At 44.1% G+C, this 19,802-nt stretch overlaps 2 protein-coding genes across 2 annotated transcripts in view; one reads left to right on the forward strand and one right to left on the reverse strand.

Annotated features, from left to right (window-relative positions):
• Usp8 (ubiquitin specific peptidase 8) overlaps nt 1-10,246 on the forward strand; it is a 51,314-nt gene extending 41,068 nt beyond the window's left edge. The window contains exons 14-19 of the mRNA XM_021193228.1: nt 930-1,142; nt 2,208-2,418; nt 5,531-5,767; nt 6,615-6,757; nt 9,070-9,202; nt 9,371-10,246. Of these exons, the coding sequence (XP_021048887.1) occupies nt 930-1,142; nt 2,208-2,418; nt 5,531-5,767; nt 6,615-6,757; nt 9,070-9,202; nt 9,371-9,556 (1,123 nt within the window). The 3' untranslated portion in view covers nt 9,557-10,246. The remainder of the gene's footprint in view (nt 1-929; nt 1,143-2,207; nt 2,419-5,530; nt 5,768-6,614; nt 6,758-9,069; nt 9,203-9,370) is intronic.
• A 1,980-nt stretch (nt 10,247-12,226) lies between these two features.
• Nucleotides 12,227-19,802, reverse strand: part of Usp50 (ubiquitin specific peptidase 50) — a 19,987-nt gene continuing 12,411 nt past the window's right edge. The window contains exons 6-7 of the mRNA XM_021194976.1: nt 17,010-17,142; nt 12,227-12,497 (exon numbers count right to left, since the gene is read on the reverse strand). Of these exons, the coding sequence (XP_021050635.1) occupies nt 12,258-12,497; nt 17,010-17,142 (373 nt within the window). The 3' untranslated portion in view covers nt 12,227-12,257. The remainder of the gene's footprint in view (nt 12,498-17,009; nt 17,143-19,802) is intronic.

Consider the following 19,802-nt stretch of genomic DNA (forward strand, 5'->3'; position numbering starts at 1 on the left):
CTCCATGGTGTCCAGCATGGCTTTAAATTTTAATTACCTTAAATGTGGCCATCCTCTGAGACTTAGTGGAATTACAGGCATAGTTAGGTAGTAGTACCCAGAAAACCTTTGCCTCATTTGAGACCTGTCTATGGTTAGTGTATACTTTTATCTATGTGCAATTTATTTACAAGAGCATAAATATCTGCCTCTTTATTTTTTAAATATCTTATACCTACTACAGTGTAAACATTATGCAAATATAGTATTGAGGAAATAGTTACAAGAAAAATATATGCACACGCTCAGTTCAGACACTGTCCTCCCCTCCCCACCCCGTCCCCAACACCCAGCCTCTTCACCGGTCCTTCTGCCTCAGGAATTTCCCCATGTCCCGTGGTCTGTATCTCTCCCCACCTTGTTTCCGTAGTTTCTTTTTTTCCTGACCGATGGGTTCTTTCTGCTCACCCTATGCCACTTAAATACACTGTTTGCTATTTAGCAGCTGGGATCTACATATCTGAAAACACTACATCTAGAATTAATGTATAATTTATAATTATACATGATTTTATCATATTTAATTCTCTAACATTCTGCTTGAATTAGAGTATTTCATGATGCTAATGTCTCTGGGTCACTTGGAGAAGGTTGAAAGAGCTTTTTCCCATTGGGCAGTAGCTGAGTCTGTCTAGACTAGAGGAAGCTAGAGGACCCGTCTCAGGCTACCTCTAGAACTAAGAACTCAGGAGAAGTGGTAGGCATGCATGCATTCATGGGAAGAACACAGTCAGTTAGCCTAACTGCTAGATGTCTTAGGGAACACAGCTGTTTAGCCTGTGGATTGTGGACAGGATTTTATCTGGTACAGCTGCTCCAGCTGTGTACCATCTTCATGTGGACCCAGCTTGAGATGCTCTGCATAAGGCATCTTGTTCTTTCTTTCTTAGGCCGCCATGTTACCCTAAAGCTGAGATCTCGAGGCTGTCTGCTTCTCAGATTCGGAACCTCAATCCTGTATTTGGAGGATCAGGACCAGCTCTTACTGGACTTCGTAATTTGGGAAATACTTGTTATATGAACTCAATATTGCAGTGCCTGTGTAATGCTCCACATCTGGCTGATTATTTCAACCGAAACTGCTACCAGGATGATATCAACAGGTAAAGAAACATTTCATTCTGCAGTACACTTGTGAAAAGGATATTTAACTGTACTGCCTGGGTGCCGTACTCTTGTTTCGTATGGTTACAACATGCAAGACTAGGTAATCGTTTTTGTTTGTGTATATAAAAGAATTTTGATTTTTTTAAAAATGTCTGTATCTTGAGTGCGGCTATGTACAAACTAGAGCCCACACACACACACACACGCGTGAAGGTCAGAGGACAGCTTGCAGGGATTGGATCTCTCCAGTGGAGACTCCAGGATTACATCATGTTGTCAGCTTTACCTGCTGAGCTTCTTTTCCCGTCGTTGTAGAGACAGAGTTCAGGATAAGCATGCCAGTATCTCATCGGGGCCCTTGTGCTCCCCCATCATACAGCCCAGGCTAAGCCCTTCATTGGACCCTTTTCAGCAGACCCAAGTCCAAGGCACGGCCTCTTCAGGTCATTTCCATGTTTGGTTTTTCATTGTATCTTTAGGAGTATGTGCATGTGTGAGTATAGCAGTGTGAGGCATCCACAGAGTCTCAGATCCCCACAACTGGAGCTATGGACAGCGGTGAGCCAACATCTGGGTGCTAGGATTCAAACCCGGGTATTCTCCAAGAGAAACAGTCCCTCTTAACATGGAGCTGTCTCTTCAGCCCCTTAAGGGCCTATTCCTAGGCTATGTGCAGTACCTACATTTTGGAGGGACGTATTCAGTTGCCACTCAGCCTCACAGGAGTCAAATTAGTAAAAGAGAAATGATCTTTATCTGTAAGAATATGGGGTAGTTATCCCAGCTCTGGTCATAAAGGACAAAGAAGATGGCAGACAGACTGTCAGGGTTACAGCTTCCATCTTTGACTGCAGCCTGTTGATGTGCGTGAAGAGCAGGGCTTGCAGCCAGGATAAGAAAATGAGTTGGAGGACCACAGCAAAGTCAGGTTCAGATGTGTTTGGTTCAAGCCTGCAGGTGAGTGATTCCTTTGTGTGTTCTGTGTGTGGTTTTGTGCTGACATCAAGACCCCACTATAACTTAAGTTTTTTCCTTTATTTTCCATAACTTTACTTGCACAGGTCAAATTTGTTGGGGCATAAAGGTGAAGTGGCAGAAGAATTTGGTATAATCATGAAAGCGTTGTGGACAGGACAGTATAGATATATCAGTCCAAAGGACTTTAAAGTCACCATTGGTAAGATTAATGACCAGTTTGCAGGATCCAGCCAACAGGATTCACAAGAGCTGCTTCTGTTCCTCATGGATGGCCTGCACGAGGATCTAAATAAGGTAAGAGTGGGGTCTCCTCAACTTCACTTACTTCATCTTCACAGCAGTTTATTTTGGGGGGGAGGGGTTCAAGACAGGGTTTCTCTGTATATCCCTGGCTGTCCTGGAACTCACTTTGTAGACCAGGCTGGCCTCGAACTCAGAAATCCACCTGCCTCTGCCTCCCAAGTGCTGGAATTAAAGGTGTGCGCCACCACACCCGGCTTTCACAGCAGTTTAAATGCTTGTTCACCAGTGTCTGTACTGAGTGTGGACTGTGCCGTGCCGTGTGTGTGTGTGTGTGTGTGTGTGTGTGTGTGTGTGTGTGTGTGTGTATGCTGAGTGTGAATGTATGTGTGTGCTGTGTGGAGTCTGCTAAGCTCCCCAGAACAAAACTGAATGTTTGGGCTGGTGTGAAGGCTCAGTGGGTAAGAGCACCCGACTGCTCTTCTGAAGGTCCTGAGTTCAAATCCCAGCAACCACATGGTGGCTCACAACCATCCGTAATGAGATCTGATGCCCTCTTCTGGAGCATCTGAAGACAGCTACAGTGTACTTACATGTAATAAATAAATAAATAAAACTTTAAAAAAAAAAAACCTGAATGTTTACATTTATTAAATAAAATGAGACATGTTGGGACTGGAATCTTAGACTCAACATAAAATTTATTTTTATTTTCCATATATACATTATATACATGTCCTGAACTGAGGTTTGGTTTTTTTTTTTTTTTTTGGTTTTGTTTTTTGGTTTTTTTCGAGACAGGGTTTCTCTGTATCGCCCTGGCTATTCTGAAACTCACTTTGTAGACCAGGCTGGCCTCGAACTCAGAAATCTGCCTGCCTCTGCCCTGAGTGCTGGGATTAAAGGCATGCGCCACCATGCCCGGCTGAGGTTTTTTTTTTTTTTTTACAATATTTTTGAATAATTGTTTTTTACTGATTTTTTTTTTCCTCATGGAGTACACTTTTCCACTTGTGGCAGCATGCCATGTTTTAGATTCTCAGACTAGGAGTGTGCACAGTGTGGTTATTTACTCAAGTACTAATAGGAAGTACTGCGCAATTAACAAATGGTAAAATAGCTATTAGAGGTGTTTTTGTGACTCTCATGTTTATGAAAACAAAGTCATGGTTTTATTAATTAGTCTGAACATCCCTGTTATTTATATATTATTGCATATTTGTGGTGTGTGTCTTATACTCAAATGTTCTAAGACTTATCTTCCAAAATAAGAATTGCTCCATGTAAGCAAGTGGTGCATGCACATAACTTTTATTAAAGCAGTATCTTTACATAAGGACCACCTCCATCTGTAAATAGCTTCTCTTTTGCTGCTTCAGAAAGCCTTTAAGGTCATACTTCTCAGCTGAACATAAGTATAAAAATTCAAGCTGTTCTGGTGGCTCACACCTAAGGTCACAGTACTCAGGAGAATGAGGCAGGGCGATTGTTACTTCAGGGACAGCCTGGGCTACATAAGGAGATTTTTCTCAAGGAGGGTGTATAGACACCACACACATACACACACACACACACACACACACACACACACACACACACACTAGATTTTAACCCTAATTCCTCCTTACGTGACATGTGTTCTCCTTAATGCCATGCTTTTGAGACTAGCAAGATGCCTCACTATTGTAAAAGCACTGGCAAGGCCAAGCCTGATGGCCTGATTTTGATCCTCAGAACACAGGTAAGGGAGGCAAGGAGAGCAGGCTGCACAGAGCTGTCCTCTGAGCTCCTCATGCATCTTTTTTTTTTTTTTAATTTATTTATTATTATAAATAAGTACACTATAACTGTCTTCAGGTGCACCGGAAGAGGGCATCAGATCTTATTACGGGTGTTGTGAGCCACCATGTGGTTGCTGAGATTTGAACTCAGGATCTTTGGAAGAGCAGTCAGTGCTCTTACCCACTGAGCCATCTCACCAGCCCTCCTCATGCACCTTGACACTGCCTTTACACATATCATACACATATACACATTCAATATAAAAGTAAAAAGGATAGTTTTAAGCCAAACTTGGCAACTTTTAAAATAATGGCATGGACTTAAAACATAATTATGTATACTTTATATACAGAATATATATTATAATTTTTTATGTATGTTATAATATACATAATGTATAATGTAATGATAATATACATAATACTATTTATAATGATACAATAATGTATACTTGTGACATGTTCACATGTCCCTAATACGTTTTAAGTCTGCCTACCCGTTACTCTCCCTGCCCTCCCCCTGACTAGTTTCCCTTCCTCCTTTATACTTTTTTCTCCTTGTAATTGAATGAGTTAATGATACTTGCAGAACCATGATGGAGGTTTGGTTACTGGAACATGTGCATCTTTTCAGTGGTATGTCACTGAAGAAACATTAACTGTGTCAATCCTCAGGGGAGGTGTGGGGACCATGAACACCTCTCCCTTCCATGTCTGGTATGTGTAATCACAGCTGATGTGAGTTTGAAGTTGTGCCATGCACACCTCTCCCCCTTCCTTTTCCTTCCACTCTTCCTCTGAGAGCCCTAGGGGATGACGTGTATGTTCCATCTATGGCTGGGCAGTCAGCAGTCATTTGTTCTCAGTGCCTTGGCCAGTTAGGGTCTCTATACACCCACACTGCAAAAGCAGCTTCACTCTTAAAACAGAGCTGAGTCTCTCTGACTCAGGGTCAGTCCACAAACTACTCAGGGTTGTCTACAGTCTACACACTTTAAATAAAAATATGTCCAGAAGGTGTTATAAAGACCTGGCATGATGACCTATGCTTTTAATCTCAGCATTTGGGAGACAGAAGCAGGTGGATCTCTGAGTTCAAAGCCAGCCTGACTGCATAATGAATTCTAGGACAGCTAGGACTACATAATGAGACACTGTGTCCAAGCAAAATGAGAAGGGGGCAAGGGAAGAAGTTCAAGCCACGTCCTTTGAGTAAAGTGGGTATGAGTTTGGGGTAGAATTACTTTTTTTGTAGTACTTACAAGATCAGAGCTCCTCAGTGTGGCTAAATGTCTAAGATATTTAGTGTTATTCCTAGAGTTTCACATTTAACTGTCAACAGCACACCCTTAGATACTAACAGCATTCAATTGTCCTCACCCCAGGCGGACAATCGGAAGAGGCATAAGGAAGAGAACAATGACCACCTCGATGACTTCAAGGCGGCCGAACATGCCTGGCAGAAGCACAAGCAGCTCAACGAGTCCATTATCGTTGCACTCTTTCAGGGCCAGTTCAAATCCACAGTGCAGTGCCTCACCTGTCACAGGAAGTCTCGGACATTCGAGGCTTTCATGTACTTGTCTTTGCCACTGGCATCCACAAGTAAATGTACTTTACAGGCAAGTGAGAGAAAATGTGTTATTAAAATGTTATTTGTGTGTGCGTAGAAGTGTGCCTCATCCTGACAGGACAGGTGAGCGACCCTCCTAGTCCTTGTCGGGCTTTGTTGCTATTTTATGTGTTTTGCCAGCATGTCCGCCATGTGGGTGCTGGGAATTGAACCCAAGTGCTCAGTAAGAGCAAGCACTCTTAACTGCTGAGCCATCTCTCCAGCCCATAGCTAGCCCTTGAGTTTTGAATAGTTCTTGCCATGTAGCTCAGACTGGTCGTGACTCAGCAATGCTGGGAGGATAGGCATATGTCACTGGGTGCCACTAGAAGCAGGATAGGCATATGTCACTGGGTGCCACTAGAAGCTGCTTGGGAGGGCTGAACCCAGAGCGCTGTGCTTGCTGGACAAGCATATCACCACACAGCCAAACTAAAACGCTTGTATTTTAGAGACGTTTTTGAAAGCTAACTTAGGAAGTTATATTTGATGTTAACGCAGATGTATTTTTTCTATGCACTTACTTGGGCTCAGACATGTTGATTTCTACACAACAGCAGTGTAACTAATAGAACAGCTTGTGTTAATACTTTCAGTTTTTACTTCTTCCAGGAAGTCCACCGTAATCCACCAGACTCAGGACAGAGGTCTTGTGTGTGCTGTCCTGAGCTTCTGCATACCTTCCCCATTCCTCACCACACCTTGCAACACACTGTTTGTGTCCCTCCTTACAGCACTTACCCACCTTACTGAGGTGCCCAGTAAGTGCTGCAGCATTCCTACAGAAGAGGGCCTCCTTAAGGCACTCCATCAGGAAGTGAATCGCTGAGTATTTGTGCTTTTTTTCTCCCCACCAGGACTGCCTTAGATTATTTTCCAAAGAAGAAAAGCTTACAGATAACAACAGATTTTACTGCAGCCATTGCCGAGCTCGGCGGGATTCTCTAAAGAAAATAGAAATCTGGAAATTGCCTCCTGTGCTGTTAGTACACCTGAAACGGTAAGGTCTCTCTGCCTGTGCAGTAGCATTTGATGGAGGAATTGCCATGGCTACATAATTTGCACATACTGTCTCTTAAAGGAAATCTAAGGAATGTTCTCCAGCAAATAAGTAAGGCAGGGGCTGGTGAGATGGCTCAGTGGGTAAGAGCACCCGACTGCTCTTCCGAAGGTCCGGAGTTCAAATCCCAGCAACCACATGGTGGCTCACAACCATCTGTAACAAGATTTGACGCCCTCTTCTGGAGTGTCTGAAGACAGCTACAGTGTACTTACATATAATAAATAAATAAATCTTTAAAAAAAAAAAAAAAATAAGTAAGGCAGACATGACAGCGGAGTAACTATACTGTTACTTTATGTGCATTCCATGCAATTCTGTTTCCTTATAGAATAAATGGAACAAAAAATTAATGGAAAAAATGGCATTTCAGGAACAAAAGTTTAAATGACATCAAGTGGAAAATGTTACAGCATAATTCTAACACAGATGAGTAGATAAAAATTAACATTCAGTTGCTGGAGAGATGATTCAGTAGTTAAAAGAACTGACTCTTGCAGAGGACCCAGGTTCTGTTCCTAGCACCCACATGGCAGGTCACAACTGCCTGTGATTCCATTTCCAGCAGATCTAGTGTCCTCTTCTGTCATCTGTGACCAGCAGGCATACACACACGTGAAGCACAGATACACATGCACAAAAATGATAGTCATTTTTAACTAACACTCAAATTATAAATATAGCAAAATTAATTTAATTATGTGTCACATGGTGGGCACACACCTATAATTTCAAGCTCTTGAAAAATGGAAGCAGAATGATCAAGAATTTAAGGCCAGCCTGGGCTTCATGTAAAGTCATGCTTTTTGAAGAAAAGTCAGTTCAGAGCCTTAGCTCGTGTGTAACCGTCACAGGGCAGCTCTTAGAAGTCCACTTCTCCACACCTTCAATCCCAGCACTCGGGAGGCAGGGGCAGGCGGATCTCTGAGTTCGAGGCCAGCCTGGTCTACAGAGTGAGTTCCAGGACAGCCAGGGCTACACAGAGGAACCCCGTCTCGAAAAAACAAAACAGAACAAAACAACAACAACAAAAAAGTCCACTTCTCCTGCCACCTTCTGAGATCTAGAAATTGACCTCAGGTCATCGGGGCTCAGCCCAAAGTACATTTTTTAAGTGGGGAAAAAAAGAAGCCACAATTTTCAAAGTCTAACTTTAAGATAAAAATATTTGAATGCTACCTGTGCTAAGGTGCAAGCATTGTCTCCAAATTCTGTCTTAGTTAGGGTTTCTATTGCTGTGAGCAGACACCATGACCATGGTAACTCTTATAAAGGACAATATTTAATTGTGGTTGGCTTACAGGTTCAGAGGTTCACTCCATTTTCCTCATGGTGAGAAGCCCCAAGTGGAAGGACAGGTTCCACCAGCAGACAGCATGGCAGTAAGAGCTGCAGCGTGTCTCTGTTCCTTGGGAAATCCATTTGGGAAGTTAGATGTCACAGATAGGTTCTTACCTGTATACCACAGGCCAGCTCCGATGCTGTCTTCCTTAGACTCCTTTAATGCTAACATTACACACCACCACACCCAGCCTGAATTAGCTTTAAAAAAGAAAAGAAAAACCCTAAAGTTTCATCTTTGTTGAGAACTACATTTTTGGTTTTGTTACTGGAGATTCATAACCAGTTGCTCCTATAAGTTGTAACATTGACTGTTCGGTTTTCTGTCCTGACAAGTTTGTCGGCTTCGCTTTGAGTGTTATAATATAAATGGCAATATAGAAGTTTTAGAGCAGAGCATTGTTCCGTTAGAAGTTGTAGTTAGTATTAAACATTATTCCTGGAAGCTCTAAGGCAACTGTATAGATAATTGAGTTGTTGAGAAGCAGGTCATCATTGAAGTATTTTGGTGTGTATGATGCCCCGGGTTTGACCCTTGACACTAAATAATAATTGAGGATTTGGATTCTGGTGTGTTGCTCTCTGTAACCTACATCTCCCTCTTTGTAAAATAAAAATGAAACATGTTTTCCCTACTAAAACTGGCCTTATTAAAATAGTTGTGTTGTGTGTGTTGCTGTGAGTGCAGGCAGACTTGTCATGCCGCACATGTGGAGGGCAGTCTTGCAGAGTCACTTCTCTTCTTCCACTCTTAGGTGGGTTTGCACATCAAGGACTTTGTCTTCTGAGCATCTTACTGGCCCTCAGATCTGAAGTGAACTTTAAGAGTTTCCTAAGGTCCATGTTAAATAGTGAAGTCTCATTTTTTGTCTTTCTCTGTCAACTTAATTCCTGTGATGTTTGCCCTGCAGATTTTCCTATGACGGCAGGTGGAAGCAGAAGCTTCAAACATCCGTGGATTTCCCACTGGAAAATCTTGACCTGTCACAGTACGTTATTGGTCCAAAAAACAGCTTGAAGAAATATAACTTGTTTTCTGTTTCAGTAAGTATCATGTTGAATTGAAGATGTTTTTAAAGCAAACTAATAAAATAGGAGGCTCCAGCATTTCCTTTCCCCATAGGAGAGTGAGAATAACCAAAACTGGAAATAACTGACACAATTTTTTCGTGCTAAGGAATAATTGAGTTTGTTTTGTCTTGCTTGGTACAGAACCACTACGGCGGGCTAGACGGAGGCCACTACACAGCCTACTGTAAGAACGCGGCAAGGCAGCGCTGGTTTAAGTTTGATGACCATGAAGTTTCCGATATCTCTGTGTCTTCTGTGAGGTCATCAGCAGCTTATATCCTCTTTTATACTTCCCTGGGACCACGCATAACTGATGTAGCCACATAGAGAGGAGTAGGCTGTTGGCGTATTGATGTCTCCAAATTGCAGCCTCACATCTAATGCTTACAAAGACAATGGATCGCTGCAGCTGCTATGTAGAGGGGTTCCAGAACACTGGGGCTGTGTTACTAGCACCATATAATTCAGGTCAGTGCTGTTTATCAAAAGAAAGAGAGAAAAAACAGCCTAACATGTAACAACTATCATAGTACACATCCCTTAAAGGAGTCATTTATTTCAAAACAACTTTTTGAGTCTGCCCCCAAAGTTAAAATAATTCATTAGTCAGACATTTATTATTCTCTTGGTACCAAACCATTGTAACCTCCATTTTCCTATTCACTGCTCCAGCCTCTTCTCATTTCTAGTCCCAGCTCAGTCCACTCTGAATACTCTAGAATGACTTAACTCAGATAGGAATGTATATGTACATATTTATTGCACTGTTGCACATCAGACTGCTGTACATAGTTTAACATATCCTTCTGTGAAAGCCTAGAAAGGATTTTTCTTTTTCTTTTGGCCTCTTCTAGGCAGCTGCAATGCTTTCTTAGGGAAATGACAGGGCAAAGCTATTTTTCTGTTAGCTTCTGGCTGTATTTGTGCACTTAAATCTTTATTCTAAAAAAATGGAAACTTTAATTTTTTAAAAATAATTCATTTACATCTACATTAAAATCTTAATGAAGAAAAAAATCATTTGAAACCTTGTACATGTTTTGTCTTCTTTTTTCCTAAGTGTTTTGAGACAGGCTCACTGTGTCCTCTCCTGGCTGTCCTGGCTCACAGATCCGCCTGCCTCTTGCTTCTCGTGGGCTTTACACACACTATTCCCTACGCTCACTCTGGGTTTAGTTTCTTATTCTGCAAATCAGGACTTGATTCCACTCTCCCCTGATGTGGTATTCAGATCTCAAGAGCTGGAAGTCAGTTAAGTAATCCCAGATGCCTGTCAGAATTCTGTAGAAGAATGAAGGAAGAGTCCTGGGTGACTGTGTTTGTAACCCGCACACTGCACTCAGGAGCCTGCTGTGCTGATCTCTCTAGAGCGGAGACGTCAGGGAGCCCTACCCTTCCGGAAGGACAGCAACGGAGACTGCACAGTGGGTCTTAGAGGGGCTGGTGGGTTTGTTGGTTTGTTTGTTTGGAGGCTTCCATACTGTGCTGTTTAGATCATTTTCACCCTGTCCTCTTCATTCCTCTCATGCTCCCCAGCTTTCTCTAATTCATGACCTCTTATGTTGCGCGCACACACACACACACACACACACACACACAAACCCACCCTGCTGAGTCCATTTACTGTTACCTGTATGGTTTTAGAGCTAACCACTTGAGATTGGATTTAGTGTCAGGGTTCTCCTCCCTGGAGAAGGCTGATCCCCCTCTCTTAATAGCCATTATTGCTTGTAGCTCTTCATTGGGGGTGCCACCTTCCCAGCTGCGGGTAGTTGACTAGATTTACAGTCTGTTTAGCAGGCGTGGATTCCCTCCGTTGTTTAAGTCTTTGGACAGCTGTTGGTTGTCCCCAAGACATTAAGTACTGCCATTGCACCTTTTGGGCTATCTTCATGCTGTTCGTTGTGGTTCATACGTGTCGCAGCTGGCAGCACTGTTGGTTGCTTCCTCCCTGGGCGCTTGCACAGCACCTCGGGATGCCCTGAGAATGTCCTCAAGTGCAGGCTTTCAGGTCACTTCCAGCTTGACTCCTTCAAAGCCTGTGTGGAAAGTGTGCTGTCCTCAACCTTCCAGTGCTGCAAGGCAGCCAAGGGCAGTGCAATAGCTCATTCTGTTGTGGGAGGCTCTTCTAAACAAGGACTCTGAGGAAGTAGTTATTTTGCTTACTAGGGGAAGGTTAGAGCTTGGGTTTCGAGTCATAAATGTAATAACTTGAAAGGACAGTCTCCCTAAATTACTGTAAAAGCTTTCAGGTCTTTTGTTTGTTTGTTTGTATGGAATTCTTTTGTTTTCTTTTGTTTTTGTTTTCTGAGATAGGGTTCTTGGTGTAGCCTTGGCTGTCCTGGAACTCACAGAGATTCACCTGCCTCTGCCTCCTGAGTGCTGAGACTAAAGGCGTGCACCCCCACTGCCTGGCTACATGTTTTGTTTTTAAGACTTATTTTTATATGTCTTGGTGTTCTGCCTGTGTGTCTATGTGTACCATGTGGGTGCTGAGAACTGAACCCGGGTCCTCTGCTAGCCGGAAGGGACCCTAACCTCTGAGCCATCTCTGCCAGCCCACCAGGTCCCATTCTTACACTCACAGCCATTTGCACCTGATGGTGCATGCAGAAGAAACACTGTGCCACTGAGGTTTTTGTTCTGTTTTGTTTATTCACACATGTAAACAAAAATTATTTGTGTTGGGCTGGAGAGATGGTTCACTGGGTAAAAATGTCTTCCACTAATGTTGAGGACTGAGTTCAATCCCCAGGACCCACATGGTGGAAAGGAGAATTAACTCCTACAAGTTACCCTCTGACTTCCACGTGCACATAGATACAAAATAAGTATAAAATTTGGGGGAAATAACTCAGTATGTATGAAATACATAGAAACCCGTTCATTGCACAGGGCATTGACCTTTGAAACCTGCAGTCCTCAGGCCCCTGCGCTGGCACTGCATGGCCTCCGTGCTGCAGACTTGTTTTATAGAGGCTGTCTGTGAGACGGAAGTAGGTGGTAAGGATTTAATAGCAAAGCATGTTCACGGCCACTTTCTGATAGCTTGCTTGCAGTGGTCAGGAGTACTGTCCTGGCTCTTGCATTTCTGTGTCGGTATAGAAAAAGGCTGGCAGCTATAGAACAGAAGATACGCTGTAGCTGTTTGAACAGAAGTATCTGGAATCTCACTGACTCGAGTGTCGTCAAAACTGTACCAGGCCTGAGTTACCGAGTTCTTGCAGAAGGCAGTGTAGTGACCACTATCCAGATCTCCAAAGTGGTTCTAGGAAAGAAAGGATGTAAGGCACGGTTTCCACATGGGAATGATGCTCTGACTGATGGGATAAAAATGACAAGGCCAAAAACCATTTTAAAGTGTCTTATACTGACGAAATAATTTTCTACGGTCTAACTTGGAACTGCTTATACATTGTATTCATTGACTTTAATAGAATTAGATAGGAAATCAGACTATATATAAACTTTAAAAAAAAAAAATTAAGAGGAGGCTGGAGAGATGGCTCAGCAATTAGGAGCACTGACTGCTCTTCCAGAGGTCCTGGTCCTGAGTTCAATTCCCAGCAACCACATGGTGGCTTACCACCATCGACCTGAACTGGGATCCATGCTGTCTTCTGGTGTATCTGAAGACAGCTACAGTGTACTTGTAGACATAAAAGAAAGAAATATGCTTGTGTACCACATGCATGCCCAGTGCCGGGAGATCTGAAGAAAGCAATGGATTCCCCTGGAACTGGAGTTCCAAGTTGTGAGCCTCCATGTGTGGTTGTGCCTCAGTGTCTCAGGGCCGCAGCAATAAAACTGAAGACAAAAAACCCTGACCTCCGAGGCCTAAAGTATTCCCTAGCTGGGTTTTACAAAGTCTGCTGACCCCTCATACAAAAGAGAGAGACTAATGTTAAATAACCACCTTAGGAAGGCTTGTCCTAAGCCAGCTGTAGCTCATACCTGTAATCCTAGGCCTTGGAAAGGTTGAGGCAGGAGGACTGCCACAAGTTCAAAGCTTAGACCCTGTCTCAAAAAGAAAACATCCCGCCAGTACCCCCAACTCCTAGAAATAGACTCCAAAAGATTGTGTTCATTGCAGACATCTGAGAACCAAAAGGCTGTGTCCATCTTGCTAATATCTGAGACACACCACAGCAGTGCTCTTAATGGTTCAAAGCACTCAAGTAGAACAGGTGAGCAGATAATGGTGTCTTCACACAGTGAGAGCCTACCCAGTGGGAGAATGGAGCATCCTATGTGGAGTGATGTGGATAACCATTTCAGAATGGAGCAAAAGGTCTAGATCCTAATGATCTGGTACCTACGGCAGGACTCATTAGCATAAGACAAAATCAGAGTTATCCCATTAGATGTCTGGTTTCTGCACTTGAAGAGTAATTTTTGGATAGTTCCACACTGATAAAATTGTCTGAGCCCTGTTCTTACGGCATGGATGTGCTCACCAGACAACTTGCCAAATTGCATGCTCAGATGTTATGTGTTCTACTGTTTTTTTTGGAGACAGGGTCTGATGTAGCCCAGGCTAGCCTCAAGCTTACCCAGGTGAAGATAATCTTGACTGGTCCTGCCTCTGCCTCCCAAATGTTGAGCGCTTACTTTATGGCATGTACAACCAGTGGCAGCTTATGGTGCTGGAGGTGGAAGCCAAGGCATCATGGATCCTGGGCAAGCTACAACCTCCATCACCAATTTCTTATTTATTTAAAAACAAAGACTTTCAGCCTGGCAGCCTTGGCAAATCTCTTGAGTTCAAGGCCAGCCTGGTCTACAAAGTGAGTTCCAGGACAGCCAGAGCTACACAGAGAAACCCTGTCCCAAAAGACAAGAATAAAAACACAAGACTTGCTACAAGGTGGTTTAACCAAAGCACCAGCACCCCCAGCACCTCCACAAAGAACCAAGCAGAAGTGTGGAGCTGTGTAAGTTACTGACAACACTGGAAACCAGCAGGAGAAAAGCAAAGAAAGACACCAGCACAGTGGAGTAAACAAGACACCCACTCCCACTCCATAAACAGTGTAGAGGACAGCTGTCACCTGCCACCCCCAACCTCCTTGGCAGTAAGGCTTCCTTCTGCAGTGAGAGGCTCACAGCTGAACTACATAATGAGCCTGACTAACATTTCCCAAGTAATGCTGTGGGGTGCTGTGGCCAGGAGCCATCTGGATAAGGGACCTGTTGTCTGAATGCAGTATGCTAGAGAAACCTCACCCTGACTCAGTAGATAGCTGTATCACAAACCAGACAGCCCAGCCGACCGGCTCCCGCCCAGCCTTACTGACTGCCGAACACTGCCGAACACAGAAGTTGTGACAGGGAGGGGAATAGAGAACGCCCTGAGGTCCTGGGGGAAGCGGAGCCTTCCCTCAGAGGCCCGGTACATGGGAATGCAGAAGATTCACACAGGAAGCTCTGTATCATTTGGGCCACTCCTTCCCCACATTGCTGCATGTGAGCACCTCACAGATGCAGAGGCAGCATTACCCTCCTTCCAGCAGGGGCAGCCTCAAGCTTAGGACCAGAAGATGCTACTGAATCTTATTTAGAAATATCAAATCATTCTATGAGGGTTTCTGAGTAGTGGACTCTTATCAAATGTCACATATTGATACCAGCTACAAAAAAAAAAAAGTGACTAAAAATCAACCAGTGGAAGTTGAGAACTACACATCTTCAGATCTAGACTGAGGAGAGGGGTGAATGTTTGCTTCTGATAACAGAAGTCCAGAGCCAAGGGACACTTTCTCCATACAGCACTTAGGCATGGCAACAAGAAGGGTGGGGTTAAGCTCACCTCAACCTCTGGCAATTCCAACAGACTGGAGCTGGGATGTGCTTTTGTTAGCAGTGAAATGGAGCGTGCTGGTGAGTTTGAAGCAGTCTGTTTGTGAATCCTGTGTATGAGGTGTTTTGATTGTTGCATAGAGCAAGGGCAGATCTGCAGAATCAATAGAAGAGAGCTGTATGGTCCTGTCTCTCAGTCAGGACCAAATGATTAAAGATGAATGGGGATGTGTGTGGTGTGTGAGAAGTCACACCAAAGCCACAGTAACAAAACAGCATGGTAAAGGCACAAGAACAGATGTGTGATCAGTACAACAGACTGAAAGAGCCAAGTGTGAGTCTGCAACTACAGCTACCTGATTTGTGCTTGAGATTGGTAAGTTTTTACTGTATGGGTGTGTGTTACCTCCATGTTAGTCTGTACCAAGTATATGACCAAAAGAGGGAGTTGGATCCCTCTAGAACTGGAGTAACTAATGGTTGTAAAGCTGCCACTTAAGTGTGGGCATCAACTGTGGGTCCCTCCAGAGCAACAGCAAGCTCCTCTGAGCAATCAAAGGTGCCAAAAGAGTGGAGGGGAAAACCACTATGCAAGAAAATTTTTGCAAACTCTCTCTCCTCCCTCCTCCCCCCTCCCTCCTTTCTCCTCCCTCTTCCTCCTCCTCCTCCTCCTCATTCTTCTTCTTCTTCTTCTTCTTCTTCTTCTTCTTCTTCTTCTTCTTCTTCTTCTTCTTCTTCTTCTTCTTCTTCTCTCTCTCTCTCTCTCNTTCTTCTTCTTCTTCTTCTTCTTCTTCTTCTTCTTCTTCTTCTTCTTCTTCTTCTTCTTCTTCTTCTTCTTCTTCTCTCTCTCTCTCTCTCTCTCTCTCCTTCCTCTCTCTCTCTCTCTCTCTCTCTCTCTCTCTCTCTCTCTCTCTCTCTCATATACATATATAAAACTCAAGAGCAAGAAACACCAGTTTAGTTGGGGCTGGAGAGATGGCTCAGTGGTTGAGAGCAATGACTGCTTTTCCAAAGGTCCTTAGTTTAAGTCCCATGCCCTCTTCTGGTGTGTCTGAAGACAGCTACAGTGTACTCATATACATAAAATAAATAAGTCTTTTTTTTAAAAAAAGTAAGTAAGTAAAGAAAGAAAGAAAGAAAATTAATGAAGTCCACTCTCTTCCAAGGCTCAAACATACTAGAGGGCTGGTACCCTCTAGTCTAGATGAGTTATATTCAAGTGATCAGTGTGTACATGTCACCCCCAGCTGAAGTGTGCACTATAGGTCAGAGGTCTGGAATGGGATTAGGAGTCCTCTGTTTCTAACAGGTCGGGCTGCTCTGGCTTTCTTTTTTTTGTTTTGTTTTGTTTTTTGAGACAGGATTTCTCTGTATAGCCCTGGCTGTCCTGGAACTGACTCTGTAGACCAGGCTGGCCTCGAACTCAGAAATCCGCCTGCCTTTGCCTCCCAAGTGTTGGGATTAAAGGTGTGAGCCACCATGCCCGGCTTCTGACTCCTTTTTTTAAATATATCACTGAGCAGTAAGATAAACGGGCAGATTCAATAGCAGCCAGAGGATCCATGACAGGGTTACACTCTAGAAGGACCCCACCCTCAGACACAACAGCTCATACATGATCCCAAAGCCCAGAGAATGGCTACTGCTAGGGTGGCTCCTGTGGGAGTTTCTGCAAAATGCATCTGAATTGTGCCACATCGTTTGCTAGGATTCAGCACGAGTCATAGCTGACTTAAAGCCAAAGGATCCCCAGGGTGCTCCAGGGCAGGCTTTGACCAGGCATGGAGTCTTGGAACTGTTAGTACCTAGTGTGGGGGTGCTGGCTACAAAGGGTTCGAGATGACACACAATTACCACGAACCTGACCTCTGGCCGTGCACGTGGCCAAGATGCTAGGCGGTGCAGCAGCCGCCAGGCAGAGGTAGGGCCAGACAACGGGTGTTCTCTCCTTTCAGTATGAAAGCATTAGCATCGAACTCACCACCACTGCGCACAGGTTATACTTGGGATGTTTCCGGAAAACTGGACAGATATAAGGAGTGAGGTCCAGGTTGGTCAGTGGGTAACGGATGTCTGTCCGCAGCTTCCTCTTTACTGTGCCCTGGATGTCAAACCTGGGGAGATGAAAAATACAGGAAATCCACAGGATGTCTGTAAGCCTCGTGCGAGGGAGGTCCACATGCCTGAGCACAGTTAAGGCTAACTTCTGAGATGACTATGTGGGATGTAAATTATTTCCTCACCTAAATAGATTTACAAATGCCAGCCCCATCAGCCTCAACAAAGTATGTCAGTGAGAGAGAGCACAGACCTCAGCAAACTCAATCTAATGTGGGGAGAGCAACGCAAGGCTGCCTGGGGAGACCGCGCAGCAGAGGCCACTGAGGGCCAAGGCAAATCACCCTCACTTCTTTCTCTCCACACGGCCCCCTCCCTGGCCTTTCTCCTCTCCCCCCAACCCCCGCCCCGGAGTCGCTTTCTATCTCCTCTCTCCCCTTCACCCTACCTCTCCCTTCCCCTCACCTTTCTCTCTCCCCTTTCCATCCCCTCTTCCCCCTCTCTCCATTCTGACCTCTCCTCCCTCTCTCCCCCCTCCCTTCCTCCTCTCTCCTTTCCCTCTCCCCTCTCTCTTCCCAGAGTCTCATTATGTAGCTTTGGCTGGCCTGGAGCTCTCTCTGTAGATCAAGTTGGCCTCAGAGTCACAGAGATCCATTGCCCTTGCCTCCTGAGTGCTGGGACTAAAGGCATGCATCACCACACCTTGCCCCTGTCTTGATTGGCCCTGTTATCATCCTAGTTTTTCAAAGTGGAGATCTAAACCTAAAGATAGTGTTGCAATATGAAATTTCTTTTAGAATCTTTAATCTCTCTGATTATACAGATCAGAGGTCAGCAAATCTAGACTCTTATCAGAATCATTCAGAACCTTTTTTTAAAAAAAATCATGTTCATGGGGCTGGAGAGATGGCTCAGCAGACAAAGAGCACAGACCATTCTTTCAGAAGACCTGGTTCAATCCCAAGCACCCACATGGCAATTCACAGCTGTCTGAAACTCTGAGATCTTACACCCTCACTCAGACATACAGGCAGGCAAAATACCAATGCACATAAAATAAAAACAAATTATTATTATTATTATTATTTTTTTTTTTTTTTTTTTTTTTTTTTTTTCCCCCCTTTTGGTTTGGCGTTCTTGGGCATTTTTTTTTTTTTTTTTTTTTTTTTTTTTTGGTTTTTCGAGACAGGGTTTCTCTGTATAGCTCTGGCTGTCCTGGAACTCACTTTGTAGACCAGGCTGGCCCCGAACTCAGAAATCTGCCTGCCTCTGCCTCCCAAGTGCTGGGATTAAAGGCATGTGCCACCACGCCCGGCTCAAATTATTTTTTTAAAAATCATGTTCACTCAGAAAATGTGCTGATCTAGATCCGAGGCGGGAAAGTTACCAGATGAGCTGGGTCATTGTTGGGTCATAAAGAAGCAAACCCTGTTCCCCAAAACTTAAGGGGATGCTCTGTGTGGTGGTTTAAATGAAAATGACCTCCATAGGCTCATAAGGAATGGTACTCTTAGGAGGGGGTCTCTGGGCTCAAGCCAGAGCCCCTGCCATGATATGTGGAGTTGGTCTGGTACCACTAAGTATCCAGACATTAAATACTGGTCCCCAGGGTCTGGCTGCTCCTTGACAAGGCAATCCTCACGCATACCACATGATGCTATGTAACTTTGTTCCCCAAATTAAAGGCCTGTGATTGGACAGTAGAGAGAGGTAGGCAGGTGTTCAGTTACCTGGCTGGGAGATGCAGGGAGGGAAAGAGGGAGAATAAAGGACACAGAAGAGGAGAGGAAGCCGCCAAGATAGGAGATGGACCATGAGCACGTGGCCAGGAGAGGAGGCAGAGATGGATCACAAGCGTGTGGCAGGGAGAGGAGACGGACCACGAGCACATGACCAGGAGAAACAAGCAGCAAGGGGCATGTGGCTGGGGTGTAAGTTAGAACAGCTCCGGAACCTTCCCAGTCTAGGCTCACAGCTTGTAAACACAATACCTGGACAGTGTGTCTGTTATATACTGTGTGTCTTTTATATGAGCTAGTGAGGATGATTGATTCCTTTTACAGTGATACGTAGAAGTGACTGAGGAAGACTCCAGATATCAAACTTTGGCCACATACATGCGCACACACCGCCCCCATACATAGGCATCGACATATTTTTCTTTAGGTAAGTCCCGGGGGCTAATGGCAAAGGGAGAGAATATGGTAAAGACCCATCAGAGAACTTTCTGGGGTGACAGGTTTTGTTGATACAGGCATTGCAGTGAATATGGTTGCATCCATTTGTACAATTTCATAGACAAAAGAATACATTTTATATGTGTAAATATATCTTTTTAAGAGATTTGCTTATTTTAAAGTTTTTTTAAAGTACATATTTATTTGTGTTTTTATTTATTTAATGTATGTGAGTACACTGTTGCTGTCTTCAGATACATCAGAAGAGGGCATCCAATCCCATTACAGATGGTTGTGAGCCACCATGTGGTTGCTGAGAATTGAACTCAAGACCTCTGGAAGAGCAGTCGGTGCTCTTAACCACTGAACCATCTCTCTAGCCCCTACGTGAGTCTATGGGGGCCATTCCTGTTTGTACTGGATAGCTTTGTGTCAACTTGACACAGCTGAAGTTATCACAGAGAAAGGAGCTTCAGTTGGGGAAATGCTTCCATGAGATCCAACTGTAAGGCATTTTCTCAATTAGTGATCAAGGGGGG

Source organism: Mus pahari, chromosome 3 (assembly GCF_900095145.1).
Source record: "Mus pahari chromosome 3, PAHARI_EIJ_v1.1, whole genome shotgun sequence".
In the NCBI taxonomy this organism is placed as follows: Eukaryota; Metazoa; Chordata; class Mammalia; order Rodentia; family Muridae; genus Mus; species Mus pahari.